At 39.4% G+C, this 25,448-nt stretch overlaps 1 protein-coding gene across 3 annotated transcripts in view; it reads left to right on the plus strand.

The window, feature by feature from the left end:
• Nucleotides 1-10,923: 10,923 nt before the first annotated feature.
• The window catches only part of LOC132439790 (protein FRA10AC1), a 45,584-nt gene continuing 31,059 nt past the window's right edge, over nucleotides 10,924-25,448 (plus strand). The window contains exons 1-8 of one of the 3 annotated variants that reach the window (XM_060034457.1): nucleotides 10,924-11,025; nucleotides 12,067-12,136; nucleotides 13,820-13,896; nucleotides 15,460-15,555; nucleotides 15,668-15,713; nucleotides 19,216-19,292; nucleotides 20,341-20,424; nucleotides 21,379-21,463. In XM_060034457.1, coding sequence (XP_059890440.1) covers nucleotides 13,820-13,896; nucleotides 15,460-15,555; nucleotides 15,668-15,713; nucleotides 19,216-19,292; nucleotides 20,341-20,424; nucleotides 21,379-21,463 — 465 coding nt within the window. In that variant the 5' untranslated portion in view covers nucleotides 10,924-11,025; nucleotides 12,067-12,136. Of the gene's footprint in view, nucleotides 11,026-11,754; nucleotides 11,963-12,066; nucleotides 12,137-13,819; nucleotides 13,897-15,459; nucleotides 15,556-15,667; nucleotides 15,714-19,215; nucleotides 19,293-20,340; nucleotides 20,425-21,378; nucleotides 21,464-25,448 lie in introns of those variants that run through there. The other 2 variants (XM_060034456.1, XM_060034455.1) reach the window with 2 other exon arrangements.

Here is a 25,448-nt window from a genome sequence, read left to right on the forward strand (position 1 = left end):
TCTATATATATGTGTTAGCATACAGTATTTGTCTTTCTCTTTCTGACTTACTTCACTCTGTATGACAGACTCTAGGTCCATCCACCTCACTACAAAGAACTCAATTTCGTTTCTTTTTATGGCTGAGTAATATTTCATGTGTGTATGTGCCACATCTTCTTTATCCATTCATCTGTTGATGGACACTTAGGTTGCTTCCATGTCCTGGCTATTGTAAATAGAGCTGCAATGAACATTGTGGTACATGACACTTTTTGAATTATGGTTTTCTCAGGGTATATGCCCAGTAGTGGGATTGCTGGGTCGTATGGTAGTTCTATTTTTACTTTTTTAAGGAACCTCCATACTGTTCTCCATAGTGGCTGTATCAATTTACATTCCCACCAACAGTGCAAGAGCGTTCCCTTTTCTCCACACCCTCTCCAGCATTTATTGTTTGTAGATTTTTTTGATGATGCCCATTCTGGCGGGTGTGAGGTGATACCTCATTGTACTATTGATTTGCATTTCTCTAATGATTAGTGATGTTGAGCATCCTTTTATGTGTTTGTTGGCAATCTGTATGTCTTCTTTGGAGAAATGTCTGTTTAGGTCTTCTGCCCATTTTTGAATTGGGTCGTTTGTTTTTTTGATATTGAGCTGCATGAGCTACTTGTAAATTTTGGAGATTAATCCTTTGTCAGTTGCTTCATTTGCAAATATTTTCTTCCATTCTGAAGGTTTTCTTTTCGTCTTGTTTATGGTTTTCTTCGCTGTGCAAAAGATTTTAAGTTTCATTAGGTCCCATTTATTTTTGTTTTTATTTCCATTTCTCTAGGAGGTGGGTCGAAAAGGATCTTGCTGTGATTTATGTCATAGAGTGTTCTGCCGATGTTTTCCTCTAAGAGTTTTATAGTGTCTGGTGTTACATTTAGGTCTTTAATCCATTTTGAGTTTATTTTCGTGTATGGTGTTAGGGAGTGTTCTAATTTCATTCTTTTACATGTAGCTGTCCAGTTTTCCCAGCACCACTTATTGAAGAGGCTGTCTTTTCTCCATTGTATATTCTTGCCTCCTTTATCAAAAATAAGGTGACTGGGCTTCCCTGGTGGCACAGTGGTTGAGAGTCCGCCTGCCGATGCAGGGGACACGGGTTTGTGCCCCGGTCCGGGAAGATCCCACATGCCGTGGAGCAGCTGGGCCCGTGAGCCATGGCTGCTGAGCCTGTGCGTCTGGAGCCTGTGCTCCGCAACGGGAGAGGCCACAACAGGGGCCCGCGTACCGCAAAAAAAAAAAAAAAGGTGACCATATGCATCACTGCTATTTTAGTAATAACCTTTCTCCTACCAACATTACCCAGTTCTAACTAACAAGCCAAATGTCTTTCCTCCTGCTGCAAATTTTTCTGAGCTTGAACTTGATCTTCACTTGCTGCTTCTACTTCTTATCCACGTATTTCCTTTTTAATTCCAGGAAATTTCCCAAGTTCCACTACTGAAATTCTCTGGAAAATTTAAAATTACCCTCTTCCCAAATCCAGTGGCCTTTCTTTATTATGTAATAATAGCAGTTAACATTGATTGACTTTTAACTGTGCTCCAGGCATTGTGCTAAGCACTGCATATATATAATATATATATAAAATCTCATATGAAGATTGTCCTTATATCAATTCTATGTAGAAGGTATTATTTCAGATTTTAAAAAGCTAGGGCTCATAGAGGTTAAATAATTTGCCTAACAGCTGAAGCGAAGGAACCAGAATCAGACCCAGCTCTAATTCTACATCCCACGTCTTTAAACACGACTTGGAACATACATCCCTAAGCACCTATTAAAATGCCAATTCCTGGCTCCCGAGACAGAGGTTCCAAACCAGGGGTGGCTGAGGCCTAGGAGTCTGAATTCTTAATAACCCCCCACGTGGTTCTGAGGTGGGTATTCCCAGAGGCACATACATTCTGAGAAACAGTCCCTCTGTATTGACATAATGGGCCACTTCCTTTCTTTAAACACTTCCCTCGGTTGCTATGATACAACATTTTTCTCTGGCACTGTGGGCTCTCCTAGTCTGCTGTTCTCAATCTCCTGCTTCCTCTCCTACCCAGATCAATGCCCCAAACTCTGCCCTCTGCCTTCTCCTTCCTCTCCTGCCTGTCCCTAGGAGCCCGTTCACTTGCAGCGCTCCAACTTGGGCAGATGGTTCCCAACCTTGCCCTTCGTGTGCCAGCATCCTGGTGAGAGTCATGGAGCAGCACGACATGATTTTGGAACAGTGATGACCTATTGCCCAGACCCTGGACAAAAAGGTGAGGCAGGTGCCATTGATCCTGGTGCCGCATTGCCCCACACCACCCTTGGACTTTCCTCTTGCCTGGAAGATCCCTGTGTTTTGCAACTTTCTGATCAAATCAGTTCAGCAAAAGAGCTGATTATTTTACACAGTCACACTAATGTGTTAATTCTCCCACTCATTTGCATTGTTAAAGCCGTTTTTCTCTTTTTCTGGGTTCAACTGTTGTTTGCATGTTGACATTTCAGGCTTCACTTAGCAGGTAGCGGGTATTTAGAGGAAAACTGGGACCAAAGAGGAAGGAGGGTGAGTTGGTTTGGGAGGGCTCCTTCTCTTACCCTTGAAAATTTTTGAACCTGAGACTCAAAGGCGGCTGGGAGGGCAGGCTTTGGCCTTTCCGGCCTCCTGCACACCAGGGCAGCGGTAAACAGTAATTGCGGCTGCTGCAGACCTGTCCTAAAAGTGCAGAGGGTGAGGACAGACTGCAGAGCAGCTACTTGGCTGGCTTCCTGCCACACTCCACACTCGGAATGGCTGGCTTCTCTTCATCTTTCAAGTATCAGCTTCAATGTTCTCTTCCGAGAGATCAGTCCTGACCACCCCGCTTACGTAGGCCCCTCTGGGTGATTCTCTGTGATGGCAGCAGTTTTCCTTCATTGCATTTTTCACAGTTTGTAATTATCCTACTTGTTTATTCATTTGTTCTTCCTGTCCCTGTTTGGACAGTAAAGCTCAAGAGGACAGAGACTATTCAGCCTTGTTCCCCACTGTGCTTGTAGCATAATGCTGGCTCACAGTAAATATTCAGTGTTTGTAGCAGGAGTGGCTGGATAGCTACACCTCCACCACCTGGCCCTTAATGACTAGTCCTTGAACTGAACTAACTGCCCCCCGCAGCTATCCCAGTGCTGAAAGACTGGAGGCAGTTGGAGAGCAGCTTGCTCACCTCACTGCTGGGATAATGCTGGGAGTGGCCTGGGGTGGCATCAGGAAAATTTATGGAAGACTTTGAAAAAGGAAAATGGATTACTAGGTATCCTGTCTAGCACCCAATCAAGTTATGAGACTTTCATTGTCTTTGAGCTATTTTATACAACTTTTTAAGTTGTATAAAACTGATAGCAATACAAATGAGTCAAGTCAATAGGGACGCAAATGAATTTTGTCTAGTGGAGGTGCAGTTGATTACTGCCCTGTGGGTATTAATCAGTTTTGCATCCATTTGTAAATTCATATTAACTTTCCTGATTGCCTATATATGTGTGTTCTCTAAATTCTCCTTTGAACTGGGGGATAACATCTTGCTGCTTGCCTCATGAATTAGCTAAGTAAAAATGTCTGATGTGCAGTAATTTTATATGTGTACAAGAGTCATGATTTTAGCCTTTTAAAAAAATTATCTTTTTAAATTGGATTTTATCAAAATCAAGAACTTTTGTGCATCAAAAAATACTATCAAGAAAGTGAAAAGACAACTTATAGGATGGAGAAAATATCTGCAAATTGTTTATCTGAAAAGAGATGAATATCTGGAATCTATAAAGAATTAAAACTCAACAACAAAAAACCCAATTCAAAAGTAAGCAAAGGACTTAAATAGACAGTTCTCCAAAGAAGGTATTAAATGGTGAATAAGCACATGAAAAGATGTTCAATATCATTAGTCATTAGAGAAATCAAATCAAAACTACAATGAGATACCACTTCACACCAATTAGGATGGCTATAAAAAGAGAAAAGAAAAAAGGGGGGGGAAATAACGTGTTGGTGAGGATGTGGAGAAGGTAGGAATATTAAATGGTAGCTGTTGTGGAAAACAGATTGGTGGTTTCTCAAAGGTTAAGCAGAGAACTCCCATATGACCCAATAATTCTACTCCTAGGAATATATCAAAAGAATTGAAAGCAGGGGACTCGAACAGATATTTGTATACCAGTGTTCATAGCATTATTACTCACAGTAGCCAAAAGGTAAAAATGACCCATGTCTGTCAACAGATGAATGGATAAACAAAATGTGATATAGATAGATAGCTATGATGAATATTATTAAGCCATTAAAAAGATATAAACTGGGGACATATAAGCATGTAGATGGTCCTCTGAGCCATGGGAATGGCTGACAGAGTAGGGAGAGAAGAACACCCAGCCCCAACCCTGCAGAACATCAGAGCCTATGAAGGCATAGGCTGAAGATGAGGAAAAACTTGAGTGTGGTATCATGGAAGACAAGATAGACTAGAGACCTTACTCCTGACGTCTAGCGTCTCACTGCCCAGTGACTTGGGGTCACTTCAGTGGCTGCTTAATTCTTGTCCTGTGAGAGGGCATCATTCACCAGATAATAATTCTGTTCATAAACAATATTTTATTTTTATTTATTTATTTATTTTTGCGGTACACAGGCCTCTCACTGTTGTGGCCTCTCCTGTTGCGGAGCACAGGCTCCGGACGCACAGGCTCAGCGGCCATGGCTCACAGGCTCAGCCGCTCCGCGGCATGTGGGATCTTCCCGGACCGGGGCACAAACCCGTGTCCCCTGCATCGGCAGGCGGACTCTCAACCACTGCGCCACCAGGGAAGCCCCATAAACAGTATTTTAAACAGCACACTTTATTGTCAGAAATTGTGCAAAATATTTAATATAGGATGCATAAGGACATGATCAAACAAAAAACAAATCTTGACTTAGCTGGGAGAGACGTTTTTCAAAAAAATTTTGCAAGGGGGCATAGAGGGACTATTGTGATAAGGAAGGAGGGAGGACAATTGCAACAGGGAGAACCTGCAGGGGTCTCCAGGGTCATGCAAATACAGGGTTTTTTTGTTTGCTTTTTGGTCTTATTTTAATAGAGAGGCACGAACAGGGCTGGAAAGAACCAAATGTGGGAAATTTGAATGAAAGGGTGGCACGATCAGACTGTAGATCAGAGAATATTTTATGCTGAGCCCAGTCTGTTCTCTGTATGCTGGCTCAGGCTGATGGTGGGCCAAAGTTCAGGGGCTTGGAGGGAGGAAAGCAGCTCAACCGAAGTTTGGTTAACAAGCATTTCGATCCAGTTGATCAGTGGGGATGAGCAGTTCAGTTCATCATTTATGAGGCAAAGAATGGGAATTTGGGGGGGTCTATGTGTAGCTTTGTCATAGGTTAAACAGGGGGCATCTGAGGCTTATTTAAGTCATATGGGAAAGAGTGGTTCTTTGCAATCAGCTCTCTTCCAGATCACAAAATCTGGGAAATTCCTTTAATTGGCCCTGTTTTCCAGGAGCAAAGTAGCTCAGGCAAAATTCAGCATTGTCACTGTGTGCTGGGATGTGAGTTCCATGCCCCCAGTCGGGGTGACACCCTGGGCCTCTCAGTTGGCATAGATATTCCTCTCCAGGGACTTACAGATTACCCCTTGCTGTAAGCCCCCTTTCCCGAGTGTTTATTTAAGTCTTTTGATTCCTTCCTTGAATGAGTGTCCATGCCTGACTTACCAGGAGTCTGTTTTATTCTCAAGAATGCATCCAAAACAGGCTCAGAACCTCTGCTTGCAAACCACCACCGCCGAAGTGCAGTCCTGAGGTCGAAGGATTACCCCTTGGAAATCTGCATCCCATGGGCTGAATTCAGCTCACAGAAGTGCTTTGGCCCAAAGGGTGTTTTGCTTTGATTTTTAAACTTGAACTGGATGCCAATATTAAAAATCAGAATATTGAATCTAAAAATCCAGATTGCCACCTTCTCTAGAAAAATGGATTGCATTTCTATTGTATGCCTCCTATACTATTGAACAAAATTCCTGACAATAAAGTATGCCATTGAGAAAGTTCCATTTATGGATCCCGGTATTACTTTGGGTGCTGTTGCTTTTATATGGCCCTCCATCTCCTGTTTACCACTGTTCCTCAGAGCCTATTCAGTCATTTAGCTTATCCCTCTGTGTTTAAGTGTTTCCATTTCCAACTATCAGTTATCACCTTCAGTATCAGAACAGCTAGTCAAAGAGGTTTTAGTTTCAGAGAATATGTTAATTCAGGGATCATTGAGGAAAATTGCTTACTATTTACATCTGGTTGCCTGACCACATAATAATATGTATCCTTAAATACACAACAGACCTACTTCACTGGACGTTTCACTTGACTATACAACACACTCTCTACACAATTAATTCGTGTTCACAAACTGTGAAGTCGTGTGATATGTATTCTTATGAAACCTTGTACATATGTAATTAAATTTGACTTTCTCCTGGTAATCTGTCTCACGTCAATTTAATTCTTAGACCAGCCAGAAGAACTTAGAAAGATAGAGGTTTTCTTTCCTCCTCTATAGCCTCAATGGGGGGAATTATGTCTTTTCCATGATTATAGGCCCAGCCAGCCCTTGAAGAAGGATCCAGAGTTACAGCAGCCAACATCTTTCATTATTATAATGTCTCCCTACTTTGCAGTTTCCTGAATGAGGCCTGAAATCTTGATACCCACAGATATTATATGACAAAAAATAAGTGCATCAGTTTTCCGGTGACATTTAGTATTCCTGGTCTCTGCTTCTCATCTCATTGACCTGGTAAGTGTCTCCCTATCTCTTAATCACAACGCTCCTTCTCCACCACTGCCTCAGAGAGGCGTTTTATAGACATCCTGTCTCTGATCTCGCCTCCTGGGAGCAGGCCTAGAAATGACAGTCAATTCATTTGGCTAACTGGTATATTGCTGTCTCTCTACTTTGCTTCTCAACGTCCATCCAACCACAGTGTTCGTGCTCTGGCTGCCTCTTCCAGGCACTTACACAAGCGAGTGACCAACCGCTGACCAGATCGCAAAAGATAACAATTAGATTGTGTCTCTGTTCATGGGCTGAGCTGTACTACAGAGGTTGTGGAGCTGCCTTCTGCCAGATACTGGCTTATAAATGTACAGGAAGTACAGCTGACCGTGCCAAGTGTTCAAAGCCTGGGCAATGTCAGTCCTTTGGGTGCTGACTAGAGTCTGTCTCAGCACTTACAGAGCCCCCGTCTGCCTCCATCTTGGTGCCTACAGGAAATTTGTCTTTGGCTATGCAAGCATTTATGTGGCATGAATTCTGAGACCCCAGGAAATCCCACCTATCTACTCCCTAACTTATTCTGCCATGCCTGAAATCGCTTTAATCACCAACACTTCCATTGATCAATTAGAGTCAAAGTTATAAAAACTCTAGGAACCGTTAAATTTTGTAAATGTGAATTCTTTATTGAAGCACAGCATACATACATAAAAGTACACAAATCATAGGTAGAAATGAACCACTCATGTAGTGAATGCCAGGGTCAAGAAACATTTCCCCAGAAGCCCCGTCCCGCCACGGCCTCGTGCCCCCTTCCAGTCACCTCCTCTATACCCATCAGGGAAATCATTATCCTGACTTGTCACAGATAGATTACTTTTCCTTTTGTCTTTTATATGAATAGGATTGTGTCATATGTATTCTTTTGCATATACAATGCTTCTTTTGTTCAGCCTTACATTGATGAGATTCATCCGTGCTAATGCATGTAGTTGTAGTTTGTCTGTTTTTATTGCTGTATAGTATTCCATTGTGTGAATAAGTCGTAATTTATTTAACTATTCTAATGCTGCTGAACATTTGGGTTGCTTCCAGTTTTTGACTTATAAATAGAGCTAGTGCTTTCTAATTCAGGTCTTTTGATGAATATATGTTCACTTTTCTGTTGAAGGTATTCTGAGGAGTGGAATATATGAGACATAGAATATACCCACATTCAGCATTAGCAGATACTACTGAACACCTTTTTCAAGGTGATTGTACCAATTTACACTCCCATCAGCAGTATATAATAGTTATAGTCATACGACATCTCCAACAGCACTGTCTGTCTTTTCCAGTTAGCCATTCTCGTAGGTGTGTAATGGTGTGCATTGTGTTCTTAATTTTCATTTCTCTGATAACTAGTGAAGACAAGCCCTTTGTTTTATGTGCATTGGCTATTTGGACATCTTTTTTGTGAACTGCCTATTCAAGTCTTTAGCGAATTTTTCTATTGGGTTTCTGCCTTTTACTTATTTTTAAAGTTCTTCATATAATCTGACAACTTGATAAATGTGTCTACTGTAATATTTTCTCCCACTCTGTGACTTAAATTTTTTTCTTTTTTTTTGGCCACGATGCATGGCATGTGGGATCTTAGTTCCCTGACCAGGCATCGAACCCGTGTCCCCTGCAGTGGAAGCATGGAGTCCTAACCACTGGACTACCAGGGAATTCCCCTTAACTTTTCATTTTTTAATAAAGTCTTTTAAATGAACCGGAGTCGGTAATTTTTTTTTGTCCTTTATGGTTAGCCTTTTGTGTGTCCTATCTAAGAGAATTTCTCCTGCCCTAATGAAGAGATCATGGAATATCATGAAGAGGTTTTCCTGTGTTTTCTTTGAAGGTGACTAATATGTATGGTGTGAATCAAGTTAGCAATTGAGGTTTTTTTTTTTTTTTACCGTAATATTAAATTGGCTCAGAACTATTTATTGAGAAGTCCATACTTAAACCTATGCCATTAATCATAGGATTATATAAGTGTGGATCTGTTTCTAGGCCGTACTCAAGAAGAAGTTAATTTTTAAACTAAATCACAAGAATTCCCTCAAGAAATGCTACTTTCCTCAAGTAGCATTTATTATATTCTTATTATGAACTATGCATCATTCTAGGCATTTTAGCTGCATTGTTTCATTTTAAACCTCATAACCCACTATGAGATAGTTATTACTATTATCTCCATTTTATAGTTGAGGAAATAAAAACTTACTCAATTAAAAACTTGCCCATGATCTCCTAGCTAGTAAGTGACAGAGACCTAACTTGATTGTGGGTCAGGCTGATTTTGAAGTGGAGTTCTTTATTATGCTGTTTCCCAGAGCAGCATTTTTTTTCTAGGGGTGGGGGGAAGGGTGGCCGGGAATAAGGGTGTGTGTGTGAGAGGAGAGTGATGGCGTGGAGTGGGGACCAACTTCCCTCACCCCCACCACATACCTATCGTAGTATTTTGTTGCTTTATTTGAGTTATATAACATTGGTGTCCATGTAAATTTTCATATTCATTAAAATAGAACATTTTATAGATTGGGAACCATAGGTTCATGCCATTTACCAGGCACTTCATATATGATAGAATATTTTATTGTTTTTTTTCTATATATTCGTTCTTTCTTACTAGTCAGCCTTTGAGAGTAAGGAGTGACTTTTACATATTTGTAACCCTGATGATTATGACAGTTCTCTGTCCAGAGCAGGCCCCTAATAAATATTTGCAGTTTTTATAGTTGTTGAGCTGTAATTGCTAACTTGATATTTCCTGATCAGGTAGGTTGTCTATCCTGTATTAATTGTTTTTAGTTCAGATCATGTGATCTGTCCCTAACATATATTTTCTATTTTCTCTCTTTCAATAACTGCTGCCTCAAAGGGAGAAATGCAAATCTTTGGCTGAATGATCTGGTAGCAACAGATCTGAAATTCTTAAAATGTTAGAACCAGAAGCTATTTCTCACACAGTTGATGAGTTAAAAAGAGAGAGAGAAAGAAAGAATTTGGGGCTTCCCGGTGGCACAGTGGTTAAGAATCTGCCTGCTAATGCCAGGGGACACGGGTTCAAGCCCTTGCCCGGGAAGATCCCACATGCCACGGAGCAACGAAGCCCGTGCACCACAACTACTGAGCCTGTGCTCTTGAGCCCGCGAACCACGACTACTGAGCCCGTGTGCCACAACTACTGAAGCCCACGTGCCTAGAGCCCATGCTCCGCAACAAGAGAAGCCACTGCAATGAGAAGTCCGTGCACCGCAAGGAAGAGTAGCCCCCGCTAGCCTCAACTGGAGAAAGCCCGCACGCAGCAAACGAAGACTCAATGCAGCCAAAAATAAAAACAAATATGTAAATTTAAAAAGAAAGAATTTGACAGAGAGAGAGCCACAGAGAGAAAACAGGGTCTTGTAGAGAATCAAGTATTCCCAGTTTCTAGACCCTCACCAGGCCTGTGGCTCTGAGTTCTGTGCTTCTATTTCTTACGTGCAAAATGGGGCTAATAACACTGCATGCAGCACAGGCTTGTAAGAGGAAAATGAAGCAACAGACAAAATATGTTAAGAATGGTAGAAAATGCTATTAAAGGTCACATATTGGTAGAAAGGAAATGAATACCAGGTACAAGTGTGTTTGGTTTTATCAATAATAAATAAAAGAACAGAATAGATATTTTAGATATTTACTAAAAAAGGAACTGCTTGACAAAATAATTCAATATAGTATAATGTTAAATCGTGAGGCTTCCTACTGCTTTAAATACTTTAATAAACGTTTTTACTGAAGTTTAATCTGATTGCATTTTGAAATAATTGAATTTACAATAATTTAACTTACAGATTTTTAAAGACCATATTTACTGCATTGGGTAAAGCAGGTTGTATCTGTAATTTACTGTCAGGGATAGAAGGAGGGCTTGAACTGGTAGATATTTTTATCTACTGTTTGGTGCAAAAGATGTAAAATGAGTGTTACGTGCTAAGGTTTTCACTAAAATGAGCCCGCTGTGAAAGTCAGTGGCGTGCCAGTTCAATTCAACAAATATTTAATTAGCGCTTTTGATTTCCAGGGAACCGTGTTGGGTACCGAGGAGGAAGCAAAGATGAATAGCATCAGCCGGAGGGAGACACGACACGAACCCAGTAACTAGGCTGTAAAGCAGAATGGGGCATCATAATTTAGAAAAGGTAAAACACAGGGAGAACCCGGCAGAGCTTAAAATAATTTAACTTTTCCTGCCTGTATTTTTTTTCTTTCCTTCTTTCTTTTTCTTTTCTTTCTTCTTTTTTTTTTTTTTTAGTAACTATTGTGGATCTTTTTCACCTGTGCCAAGTCACTTGTCTGCAGAGGATTCGCGACCCTGTGAAATCGCTCCTATTCCCTCTTCAGCCTCTCCTCGCATCTTCGATGAGCTCCTCTGCCACCAGCACTGCATTTGGAATGGCATCTACTGTGTGGGTGGTGAAGCGATGGAAAGCTATTTCTGTTCTAATTATGAGAACTGTTTTATTGGGAGGAGTGGGGCAGAGGGAGGAGAGGCAGATCGGAGACTGAGACGCTCAGCAAGGTTGCTCCGAGGAGGCGTTTCTAAGGTTACTAGAAAGAGGACGGCAAGTGATATCCAGGCAGGGTTTTTTCTAAAACGAAATAAAATTTCAAACGAGGGGCGTGGGCTCAGTATGAGCTGTGACACACGAGATTAAATGTTGGGCTTCCCAGAGGGTAATGGAAGAAGGCCCAGGAAAAAACCGAGCGCGGCGACTTCGGTAAAGCTGGGAGCCGCCACCTTCCCTGCCGGCCCTGTTCTCCCGCGGCCTTTGTTTCCCGGGGCTGTTTTGGCTGTAACACAAAGTCGGCGCGCCCGGGAACGGTGTCATTTAAGTGAGACGCGCGGCCGAGCCGGACCGGAAGTAGCGCAGAGCTGGGACCCGTAAGGAGAGGCGGGGAGCGGGCGGCGGCGGAAGCCGTTGTGGCTCTGGCAGTGGCGGCGACTGTGGTGAGGCTACGCAGCCGGGGCGACGGGTCTGGTGCCGCAGCAGCTCGCTCAGACCGTGGGTCGTCGCTGCAGACGCGGGCAGAGGAGGGAACGACTCAGCGGGAGCACTTGGCAGAGGAGGGGAAGGGGTGTGTGAGAAGGGCCTTGAGTGCTTGGGGTCGGGGAGAAACATCTCGAAACTTGTTTCTCATATGCTACTAGTTGATTTTTGTGTTTTTTTTTTTTATGGCAGATTCAGAAGACACCCCGCGTCTCCCTTCTCGAATTTCTCTTGGTTCCTGTCAGTTGATTCGTAGCCTGAAGTGAGTGAGAACTTTTTAATGCAACTACTGAATTCAGATGGGTATGGGATGGACGAGAAAAAAACGAGACGGGGGGCACAAGGGTAGGAGGTGGTGTCCCAGGGTGTAGGAACATCATGACGGTAATTAAATTAGTAGTTAAAATTGGGAGGGTTGTACTGTACCAGACGTTGTTCTAAAACCCTTTATACGCGGTAACTCATTTAATGCCCAGTTCTGTGAGACTGGTACTTTCTTTCATTAGCCTCTCTTTATGGAGGGGGAAACAGGCTCCTAGAGATTAAGGAGCATGCCCAAAGAAAGACATGAAACGTGCAGAGCCACCGTTTGCATTCTGTCAGGCTGACCCCAGAACTTATCTCTAGAACTTATCTCTAAGCTCCCCACAGAACTTATCTCTAAGCTCCCCACAGTGGTTGTCCCCCATCAGAATGTGAAGAAAGTGAGGACATAAGACAAACTTATCTCTAAGAACTTATCTCTAAGCTCCCCACAGTGGTTGTCCCCCATCAGAATGTGAAGAAAGTGAGGACATAAGACAAGGTGTGAGAGGCTGGTATGGTTTGAACAGATGTGATAAAACAGCGGAAGCAAGGAGTTGACATGATAAAAAGGTGTGCGATTCAGGTGTGACTTAGTGAGAGTAGAGTTGAAAGTGGCCTAAACCTTCGCCTCAACCTTGGCTGGGGCCCGCCTCTCTCGAATTCTGTGGGGCAGGGAAGAGAGATATGCACCCATACACGTAAGTTTGAAAATGGAATTATGAAGATCACAGACTCATAGGATTTAAAGATTGTTTGATGTAGCCACCTTATTTAGCAGATATAGTCAAATAATCCATCCATCCGCCATTAATGTATATCCCAAATTCTATGTAATGCTGAAACCAGGAGCTGCTTTCTAACACAACTGAGTGACAATTGAGATCTTTCAGTATTTCTAAGAATTTTGATTTAAAAATGAATAGAAACAAGATAAAGTTATCTAGAACAAAGGACAAGGTGGTTTACCTTGAAGAAACTGTTTCAAAGAAAAAGGAAATCTTGAAAGAAGATAGGAAAATTTTTATCAGTTGATCGTACTGTTCACAAATCCATTAAGTCTAATGGAATACAGTAATCAAAATGTTAGCATATTCCAGAGAGTCAGTTTGTAGTAGTTGAGATCATGGGCTTAAGAATCAAGTAGATCTGCTTAGCCATATATTTGCTCTGTATAATTGATTTACTTAACTTTGTCCTTGATTTCTTTATCTCTAAAATGAAGGTAATAGTTCCTAACTTGCAGAATTAGAAGCAGTGTTTGTAAAGAACCTAGCATAATGTCTGGAACAAAGTTGATAAATACCAGCAACCATTATTACTCTGAATCAAATAAAAGTAAAGCATTGCTGAACCTTGTATGCAGTGACATGGCAGCTTCTAGACCTGGTTTTACATGGAAAGGTCAAAGAGTAATCTCCCTTGTTGGTAATTAAAGTGAAAAACATTGATTCATTTTCTGAAAGGTAAGTTTGTTACTTCAAAGTGATTGAAAGTTTTAGATGGCTAGATAACCCCTGATATGCCCACCACAATCCTTTAAAACTATTGTGGCTTTTAAAGATAACTTATTTTTGAACTATTCTGTTTCCTGAACTGTGGGCAATTTAAGTTCTAAGTAACTGACTATACTCCTTTACAGATGCATGGTCATGGAGGCTATGACTCTGATTTTAGTGATGATGAACACTGTGGAGAATCTAGCAAAAGGAAAAAAAAGTAAGTAATTTTTTATTGATCTCTGCTTCCGATCATTTCTAAATTGAGATGAGGTATAAATAATATTTAAAGTTTTGGCATTGTGTTTACATGTGAAGACAGCGATGCTCTACTGAATGAATTTTTGTTTATTAAACTATAATGAATTGACTCAAAAATTTGAGAACAGGGCTTCCCTGGTGGCGCAGTGGTTGGGAGTCCGCCTGCCGATGCAGGGGACGCGGGTTCGTGCCCCGGTCCGGGAAGATCCCACATGCTGCGGAGCGGCTGGGCCCGTGAGCCATGGCCGCTGAGCCTGCGCGTCCGGAGCCTCTGCTTCGCAACAGGAGAGACCACGACAGTGAGAGGCCCGCGTACCGCAAAAAAAAAAAAAAAAAAAAAAAATTGAGAACAGTTCTGTAAAAGATAAGAAAGTAATGTTTATGCTGTGAAGGGATTTATGGAAAGGGAAGCATAAGGAAAAAAAGGAAATCAGTTAAAGTTCTTAGATTTCTCTGTTGCATCTATTTTTCATTCAACTGTCAAGGACTCTACTTGCAACTGTCATAGCTAAGAGGGGGCTTGGTTGGTTGTCCCTTTGCTAGTACTTGACTGCAAAATGAGGATACTGTGGAGGATGAGATTGTGATGCAGCACAATTCTTAGGATTTTGTGAATGAGCAGACTAAGTGGCCAGAGGAAGGAGTTCATGGAAGTCTTTATTTAATGGAAGAGGTAAGAACTCTTAGCAGATAAAGCCTGAACCTTACAAAGGAGGCCAGATCTTGGTGGAGTAGCTGTGTTTAGGGAGGGGCATTGTTTTCAGCCTTCAGTGCTTAGAAACTTGATTTTATCCATTAACTTAGGAGTGGTTGACTGATTCATATTAACCAAACTTACAAAAATTGGTTTATTATTTGACACTGAAAACAATATATAAGCATACTAATTGGGGCTGAACATTTTTATTGGGTACTCAGTCTTCATGGATAACCAAAAGAATAGAAATAATTATATAATGAATTACATTTTTATGTAATAAAATGAAATTAAAATGCTTTACATTTTCAAGGTTTTTCATTCAAAAATATTACTTTGTAAGAATAGAATTTGAGCCAATCTAGTTGGATAGTCTTGTGTGCTCTAGGATTATATCTATTTAAGTAACTAGGGCTGATCACCTAAAGTCTATATCATCTATAATCAGCCCTTCTTTTTCCGTTATCAGTTACTGAAAGCTTTGTTATCTCTACTTTGCAAACAAGGAAATTGTGGCACAAAAAGATTAAGTAATTTAAGATAAAGATAATGAATGACAGAGCCAAAATTTGAACCAAGGACCCCAGGTGGTGTGACACCAGAACCCATGCATTTGTTAGTCTCGTCTTCTCCATTTTATAGGTATTAAATAAAGTCAAGATATTAATTAAGCTGTTAAAGGAGATGTAAAATATCTCATTGAAGATCAGTGAGTCTTTAAGAGTTGAATTCTTTAAAACGTGTTCCAATTATGAAAATAATAAAGAAATAGGAAACACTGAGAAAAATGAACTCTTCTAATAATTTTTCTTCTTAACAAACCAGGACAGTTGAAGATGATGTACTGCTCAAAAAGCCATTTCAGAAAGAAAAACATGGAAAGGTGGTCCATAAGCAAGTTGCAGCAGAATTGCTGGATAGGTATGGTACTTCAATGTACATTACTTTTTTTTGGTTCGAGATGCTGGTGATTTGATTATATTAATTAAATATAGACATTTGAATTTGCTTGAAATAAAATTTTTCTTAACAGGGAAGAAGCAAGAAATAGAAGGTTTCATCTCATAGCTATGGATGCTGTATCCTTTTATATTTCTAGATTTTGTGACTAATACAACTTTTTACATCTATTTTATTTCATAAAATCTTGTGAAGTCAGATAGACATAAATTTTATATTTAAAGATAAATGTTTATTGATATGGAATTTTGCCATATATACTTCTGAGTACAATTCTCTTTTACTAATATATAAGAAAGATTTAGAAGCAAAAAATAATAAAAAACATATTACTAATCTTCTATAAATAGGTTTACAAAGTCCATGTACTTGCAGATATTTTTTCCAATCCATTTTTGTCAAGCTGTCAATACTTCTCATTTTTATACTATTATCTTCAGTCTCATTTTAACTCTTACTCTTTTCCTACCTGGTTCTTGGCTATTTAATGTCTTTGTAAAACTATGTTTAATAATAGGTCTGTTTGATCATTAGAGAAATGCAAATCAAAACCACAATGAGGTATCACCTCGCACTGGTCAGAATGGCCATCATCAAAAAATCTACAGACAATAAATGCTGGAGAGAGTGTGGAGAAAAGGGAACCCTCTTGCACTGTTGGTGGGAATGTAAATTAATACAGCCACCATGGAGGTTCCTTAAAAAACTAAAAATAGAATTACCATATGACCCAGCAATCCCACTACTGGGCATATGCCCTGAGAAAACCATAATTCAAAAAGTCATGTACCACAATGTTCATTGCAGCACTATTTACAATAGCCAGGACATGGAAGCAACCTAAGTGTCCATTGACAGATGAATGGATAAAGAAGATGGTCCCATATATACAATGGAATATTACTCAGCCATAAAAAGAAATGAAATTGAGTTATTTGTAGTGAGGTGGATGGACCTAGAGTCTGTCATCCAGAGTGAAGTAAGAAAGAGAAAAATACTGTATGCTAACACATATATATGGAATCTAAAAAAAAAAAAGGTTCTGATGAATGTAAGGGCAGGACAGGAATAAAGACACAGAGGACACGAGGAGGGGGAATGGTAAGCTGGAATGAAGTGAGAGAGTGTCATGGACATATATACACTACCAAGTGTAAAATAGGTAGCTAGTGGGAAGCAGCCTCAGCCCAGGGAGATCAGCTCGGGGCTTTGTGACCACCTAGAGGAGTGGGATAGGGAGGGCGGGAGGGAGACGCAAGAGGGAAGAGATGTGGGGATATATGTATACATATAGCTTATTCACTTTGTTATATAGGAGAAACTAACACAGCATTGTAAAGCAATTATATTCCAATAAAGATGTTAGAAAAAATAAAAATGAAAAAAAAATAATAGGTCTGTTTGTGGACTGTCTCAGGCCTACTGTGGCTTCAGCTTTCAGGCATGAATTGGGGCTGTCTTTAAGTTATACCTTGTTTCCCTGTGATAGCCATCTCTCAGCTCAACTTTTTGGTAAGACTGTGGCTTATTACACAAGCCGCTACCACTGGCCATCCATATTACTGTTGGGAATATTGGAGAGTGAAAGTATTTCTGGGTATTTATTACTGCAGTCAGGATAGGGAGAAGGAGACGACGTCAATTAGATATACCCACTATCCTGTAGTCACCACTTTCACTTTATTGTTCCTGATCCTTTTCTTTAAGTTATAGAAGTTCTCTTGTCACCAATTTATTTATTCCTCTTATCTCCTAACCCAATAGCTTAGCTTTCCCATGGATCTCATCTGCCACTGCTCCTTTAGTATTTCAACATCTGCTCCTCCTTCTATCACACCACTCAGTTGGGGGTGTTGGGGCATCTAGTTACAGCCTGGTGAGGGTGAAAGTCTAGATCCCCTTTTCTTGCATGGCTGGAGGTGGGGCCATAGATTTTCTGGAGTGTTTGGCTGGAATAGAGTAGTTACTGCCTAAAAGTTATCTTTCCTGTTAGGCTGCCTCTCTCCTGATTATTTTGTTACAGGGAACAGACTTTTGTTGGTACTTCTTTTGTCTGTGCTTGTTGGTATTTCCAGCTATCCAGCTTCTTCACCTCCAAGTCTGGCATTTATTAAGCAAAAAGAAAACCTGGGGAACTCAGCACCATGTCATACCATGGGTCCTGAGGTCCGTAGCTGGTCTGCCTTCTTCTCTCTACCTTTCAGAGTCTTCTTATGTTTGTTTTATATATAATTTCCAAGGTTTTTAGTTCTCAGTGGGAGGAATAGGGAGAAGTGCAGTTGACCCTTGAACAACACAGGGTTTGAACTGTGAGGGTCCACTTATACAAGGATTTTTATTTTACTATATTACTTGTGTAAATATGGGTATTTATTTTACTGTAGTACTAATGATCTGCAGTTGGTTGAATCTACAGATGCAGAGGGCTGATTATACATTATGTGCAGGTTTTGGACAATGAGGAGGGTGGGTGTTCTATCCACCCTGTTCAGGGATCAACTGTACATCTTTGCTGCATCTTCCAGGAAGCAAAGTCCCACCTACCACCTGCTTTTGTAAATAAAAGTTTTATTGGAACACAGCTGTGCTCATTCATTTAGGTGTTATCTGTGCCTACTTCCATGCTAAAGTGGCAGAGTCGAGTAGTTTTAACAGAGACCGTATGGCCTGCGTATTTACTATTTACAGGAAAAGTTTGCTGACTTGAGCTCTTGAAAGATTTAAGTGACTTGCCAGTGTCACATGACCAGTTTGTGGTAGACCAAGAGCTAGAATCCAGATCTCTGGGTATCTGGCTTTTTCTCTTTTTTCTTTTCTGAAATGTTAATTGCTTTCTTGCTCGTTTCAGAATTATGTTTTGATTCACTATTCTGCTGGAACACATTGTGATCAATTAAATAACTGTTTGTCTTTAATATAATAGGCTGTAGTCACAGACAATATTATGTCAGTTGTGTTATGTGTGTGTTCCGCTCTAGAGAGAGTACCATGGAGCTTTTTAAAACAAGTAAAATGCTCATGTGTCTCGTTGTATTGCACTGAAAACATGACTGTAGCTTCATGTGATCTCTTATATTTACTTCTTTTTGAAAGCCTCTTGTTAGGATTTAATATAATAAAGTTACATCTTCTATTTTGGAGGCTTTATTGTTACTGAAATAGCTAAGTTATATTTTATAATGAAGAAAAATTCTACTCCTCACCTTTAACTTTGGAAACTATAATTTGTTATAGTTATAGGAAACTATAATTTATAGTTATAGGAATAACTATAATATATAGTTATAGGAAACTATAATTTGAAACTATAAAATGAGTGGTGGTGTGAAGCTGTATATAGGAAGCTGTCCTTCTCTCCAGAGAGTTATTGCTTGAAAATGTTCAAAACAATATAGAGTATTCAGTAGGAAGTGAAAGCCCCTCTACTGTACCGTGTTCACTCTTAACAATTTAATATTTACCCTTTTAGATCTTTTTTTAATTTATAAGCATGTATAGTATATATTTGTATATTTTTAAAAAACTAAATAGACTCATACTATGTTTTTTTTCCCTACTCACTAATATGTCATTGACACCCAACTACTGAACAAATAAAATCCTTAATTTTTTGCATTTCAGTATCAAAGGCATACAAAGTTTGTAAATGACTATATTTTATACTATGGTGGCAAAAAAGAAGACTTCAGGCGATTGGGGTAAGTGTCATAAAGTTTATTTTACATAATGGGAGGTAGGTATGGGTATCTTTGAAGACTCACAGCTACTATATCTTCTGATTCTGTCATGTTCTCCTGCTTTCCATTCCAGTTTTGTTGTTATAAGGTGGAGAGGCCATTCGAAGCTTCTAGCTAAGCAACTCATCATGAACCCCATTTCTCTGGCAACAGGCCTCAGGCAGCCTGCTGATTCTGGCAATAACAGGATTGTGTGAGGAATACTCACGTGCCTGATTATGCAGTGATTTTTTTTTTTCCCCCCACAAGGATCTTTGAAATAATGAACTCTTCAGACCTCAGGTTTGGGATTGCTTTTTAAAAGATAGGACAAACAAGAGACCTCACTCTAATATTTCCCACACATGAAATTCCTTCTTATATCTGAGGCTCTTCTGTCAGAGCCTCTTAGTTTTGTGTGGGTTTTTTTCTCTTTACTTAACGATTTTCCGAGTTGATAGTGCCCTAAAAAACTTCATACCAGCTCATCAGCCCCAAACTTAACTCTCCTCTGAATTTAGCCTGTATTTCTCAACAATCCCTTCTTCTGTCCCCAATCTGTTACCATCTTGAAAAATCATCTCCTTCAGTTCTCTTCCTTACTCAGTCTTCCTAGGAAGATGTAGTAAAATGAGGTGTGAAAAAATTTTTTATATATTTTTAAAATTAGATCACAATAGGATGGTGTTACTTATTTTAGATTCTGAAACTTATTTTCATTCATCTTCCTTATCCATTTAGTGTTCATTCAGATTTCTCATCCTAGTTTTGGTAATTTAGCACCCTTTATATAATTGAACGAGCTCTAGAGATGGGTGGATTCCTTATCCATTTGTTTCTGTAGCAGCACTCTTTATAACTGCCTTTTGAAAATACTGAAATACTTTTTATAAATATACATACATACGTACATATAAAACTATCTTTGTGTATCTTATTTTTACTCAGGTGCTCAAAAATCTCACACACTGTTTAACTTAAGTTTGACTAATTTTGTTTTCATATTGAATTTAAAATTGTTTTATTTCAGGGAGAATGACAAGATAGACATGGATATTATACGAGAAAATCACAGATTCCTATGGAATGAGGAGGATGAAATGGACATGAATTGGTAATTGTACCCGTGTGAGACATAATGCATCAAATGCTATAGTCCTATCTCTCCTGCTCCCTGAGTGTTTTCTTGTTTTGTCACCTGTCCAATGCATTTGGCCCCTGCATGGAGCAGTTCTGAATCAAGAACATAAAACCGTGCCTCAGATTATTGAATCTGGTTTGATTCTTTTGGTAATTTTTAACAATTTTAACTGACTTCTTTTTTTTTTTTTTAAATATAATAGTGTTTGTTTATTTTTACTTGTTGACAGTTTGCTTTATTTATTTATTTATGGCTGTGTTGGGTCTTCGTTTCTGTGCGAGGGCTTTCTCTAGTTGTGGCAAGTGGGGGCCACTCTTCATCGCGGTGCGCGGGCCTCTCACTATCGCGGCCTCTCTCGTTGCGGAGCACAGGCTCCAGACGCGCAGGCTCCAGATGCGCAGGCTCAGTAATTGTGGCTCACGGGCCCAGTTGCTCCGCGGCACGTGGGATCTTCCCAGACCAGGGCTCGAACCTGTGTCCCCTTCATTGGCAGGCAGATTCTCAACCACTGCGCCACCAGGGAAGCCCTAACTGACTTCTTATTGCTTGACTTTGTCTTTAAAAAATAATCTATAAAATTTTTACAGTATTATTTGTTGTCTAGTAGTACGCTTCTTTTTAAATTTTAAAAATATTTTGGGAAAACGTAAAACCTGAAAATGGTTTTAAAAATTCAAACATTACAGAGGGTAAAAAGTGAAGAGTCAGTCTCCTTCTCATCTTTGACTATTATTAGTCTTCCAGCTTCCCTCCCTAGAGACCCACTAATAGTTAATATTCAGATATTCTATGCACATGTAAGTAATGATCTCTTTTAAAACATTAATGTTTGTATCATATGCGTTATTTATTTGACATTGCCTCCAAGTAGCAAACAATGGTTGAATTTCTAAATATGTAAGATTTATATTTTTTTAATGAATCTAGGGAGAAGAGACTTGCAAAGAAATACTATGATAAATTATTCAAGGAATACTGCGTAGCAGATCTCACCAGATACAAAGAAAATAAGGTATGCCTTCCAGATATTTATAGAAGAAGGTTCTTATTCACGTATAGTGTTACTTTTTAATATACTATTGTGCCCTGTATTATTCTTTTAAGAATAATTCAATCCTAAGTTGTCCTCCATCTATGAAGTATCAGTTGGACCATTTAACCTCGATAGCTGTGGAATTTACAAAGGGCCCTGAAGTCAAGGGTGACTCTTTGTGAGCTGAGACATGAAAAGTCTAAAATGAAACACAGGTGGCTACTGAATCTTGTTTTATCCTGACTCTAATCCAGAGCCTCTAGTGATTATGATTTGACACTTTGAATGATGTCTTCTTCCACAAATGATGTTTGAAATTGATAGGCTTTTTTTTCCAAATGGAATGCCATATAAAGAGGCAGATGCACATCTTCTGTTATGTAAATGTCTATTCTAGTAAAAATAGCTCTTATCAGTGCCAATTAGTAATGGCAAATTTCCCTTCCCGCTTTACATCTTACTTTAATTTTTTTTTTTAATTAATTTTATTTATTTTTGGCTGCATTGGGTCTTCGTTGCTGCATGCAGGCTTTCTCTAGTTGTGGCGAGCGGGGGGCTACTCTTCGTTGCAGTGCACAGGCCTCTCGTTGTGGTGGCTTCTCTTGTTGCAGAGCATGGGCTCTAGGTGCACGGGCTTCAGTAGTCACAGCACGCAGGCTCAGTAGTTGCGGCACATGGGCCCTAGAGCACATGGGCTTCAGTAGTTACAGTGTGTGGCCTCAGTAGTTGTGGTGCGCAAGCTCTAGGGCACGTGGGCTTCAGTAGTTGTGGCATGTGGGCTCAGTAGTTGTGGCGCACAGGCTGTAGAGCGCAGGCTCGGTAGTTGTGGCGCACAGGCTTAGTTGCTCCGCAGCATGTGGCATCTTCCTGGACTAGGGATCGAACCCATGTCCCCTGCATTGGCAGGCGGATTCTTAACCACTGTGCCACCAGGGAAGTCCTATTTTAGTTAATGTTGAAGTGATTTTTAAAAAATAGAAGTAGAGTTGATTTACAATATTGTGTGTTTCAGGTGTATAGCAAAGTGATTTGGTTATATATATTTTTTCCTTTTTTTCGATGCTTTTCCATCATAGGTTATTACAAGATATTAAATATAGTTCCCTGTGCTATCCAGTAAATCCTTGTTGTTTATATTATATATGGTAGGTGTATTTGTAATCTCATACTCATAATTTATCCCTCCCCCCATATTCCCCTTTGGTAACCATACATTTGTTTTCTGTGTCTGTGAGTCTGTTTCTGTTTTATAAATAAGTTCATTTGTACTATTTTTAGATATCCACCTATAAGTGATATCATATACTTGTCTTTCTCTGTTTTACTTAGTATGATCATTTCTGGGTCCATCCATGTTGCTGCAAATGGCATTATTTCATTCTTTTTTATGGCTAAATAATAGTCCATTGTATATATATACCACATCTTTTTTATCCATTCATCTGTCGATGGACACTTAGGTTGCTTCCATGTCTTGGCTATTGTAAATAGTGCTGCTGTGAACGTTGGGGTGTGTGTATCTTTTTGAATTAGAGTTTTCGTCTTTTCCAGATACATGCCCAGGGGTGGGGATTGCTGGATCATATAGTAACTTTATTTTTAGTTTTTTATGGAACCTCCATACTCCATACTGTTTTTCCACAGTGACTGCACCAATTTACATTCCCAACAACAGTGTAGGAGGGTTCCCTTTTCTCCACAACCTCTCCAGCATTTATTATTTGTATACTTTTTGATAATAGCCATTCTGACTGGTGTGAGGTGATACCTCATTGTAGTTTTGATTTGCAGTTCTCTAATAACTAGCGGTGTTGAGCATCTTTTCATATGCTTGTTGGCCATCTGGATGTCTACTTTAGAGAAATGTCTATTTAGGTCTTCTGCCCATTTTTTGATTGAGTTTTTTGGTTTTTTTTATATTGAGCTGTGTGAGCTGTTTGTATATTTTGGAAATTAAGCCCTTGTTGGTCTCATCATTTGCAAATATTTTCTCCCATTCCATAGGTTGTCTTTTCATTTTGTTTATGGTTTCCTTTGCTCTGCAAAAGCTTTTAAGTTTAATTAGGTCCCATTTGTTTATTTTTGCTTTTATTTCTTTTGCCTTGTGAGACTGACCTAAGAAAATATTGCTACGATTTATGTCAGAGGATGTTTTGCCTATGTTCTCTTCAAGGAGTTTTATGGTGTCATGTTTTATATTAAAGACTTTAAGCCATTTTTAGTTTATTTTTGTGTATGGTGTTAGAGTGTGTTCTAACTTCATTGATTTACATGTGGCTGTCCAGCTTTCCCAATACCACTTGTTAAAGAGACTGTCTTTTCTCCATTGTATATTTTTGCCTCCTTTGTCGAAGATTAATTGACCATAGTGTGTGGGTTTATCTCTGGGCGCTCTATGCTATTCCATTGATCTGTATGTCTGTTTTGTGCCAGAACCATGCAGTTTTGATTGCTGTGGCTTTATAGTATTGTCTGAAGTCTGGAAGGGTTATGCCTCCAGCTTTGTTCTTTTTCCTCAGGATTACTTTAGCAATTCTGGGTCTTTTGTGATTACATATAAATTTAAGGATTATTTATTCTAGTTCTGTGAAAAATGTCATGGGTTATTTGATATGGATCACATTAATCTGTAGATTGCTTTGGGTGGTATGGCCATTTTAACTATATTAAGTCTTCCAGTGCAAGAGCATGGTCTAGCCTCCAATTTCATCGAATCATCTTCTGTTTCCTTTATCAGTGTTTTATAGTTCTCAGCATATAAGTCTTTCACCTCCTTGATTAGGTTTATTCCTAGATATTTTTCTTTTTTTTTGGATGCGATTTTAAATGGGAATTTATTTTACTTTCTCTTTCTGATATTTCATTGTTAGTATGAAGAAATACAGCAGATTTCTGTATATTAATGTTGTATTCTGCTACCTTGCTGAATTCATATATCAGTTTTAGTAGTTTTTGTGCAGAATCTTTAGGATTTTCTATATATAGGGTGTCATGTCATCTGCACATAATGACAATTTTACCTTTTCCCTTCCGTTTTGGATACCTTTTATTTTTCTCATCTGACTGTTGTGGCTAGGACTTCCAGTACTATGTTGAGTAGAAGTGGTGAGAGTGGACATCCTTGTCTTGTTCCAGATTTTAGCAGGAAGGCTTTCAGCTTTTCACCATTTAGTATTATGTTGGCTATGTGTTTGTCACAAATGGCTTTTATTATGTTGAGATATGTTCCCTCTATACCCACTTTGGTGAGAGATTTTAATCATGAATGGATATTGAATTGTACCAAGTGCTTTTTATCTATTGAGATGATCATGTGGTTTTTGTCTTTTGTTGATGTGATATATCAGATTGATTGATTTGCGTATGTTGAACTATTCGTGTGACCCTGGAATGAACCCAACTTAATTATGGTGTATGATCCTTTTTATGGGTTGTTGGATTCGGTTTGCTAATATTTGTTGAGGATTTTTGCATCTATATTCATCAAAGATATTGTCCTGTAATTTTCTTTTTTTTAGTGTCTTTGTCTGGTTTTGGTGTCAGGGTGATGGTGGCTTCATAGGATGGCTTTGGGAGTGTTCCCTCCTCTTCAATCTTTTGGGAGAGTTTGAGAAGGATCAGTATGAGTTCTTCTCACTATGTTTGGTGCAATTCCCCAATGAAGCCATCCAGTCCTGGACTTCTGTTTTCAGGGAATTTTTTAAATTACAGATTCTATTTCACTTCTAGTGATAGATCTGTTCAAATCATCTGTTTCTTCTTGATTCCGTTTTTACAGGCTATTTCTAGAAACTTGTCCATTTCTCCTAAGTAGTCCATTTTGTTGGCATATAACTGTTCATAATATCTTATGATTTTTTGTATTTCTGTAGTGTCGGTTAATATTTCTCCCTTTCATTTCTTATTTTATTTATTTAGGTCCTCTCTCTTTTCTTCTTGGTGAGCCTGGCCAGAAGTTTGTTGA

Source organism: Delphinus delphis, chromosome 16, assembly GCF_949987515.2.
Source record: "Delphinus delphis chromosome 16, mDelDel1.2, whole genome shotgun sequence".
In the NCBI taxonomy this organism is placed as follows: Eukaryota; Metazoa; Chordata; class Mammalia; order Artiodactyla; family Delphinidae; genus Delphinus; species Delphinus delphis.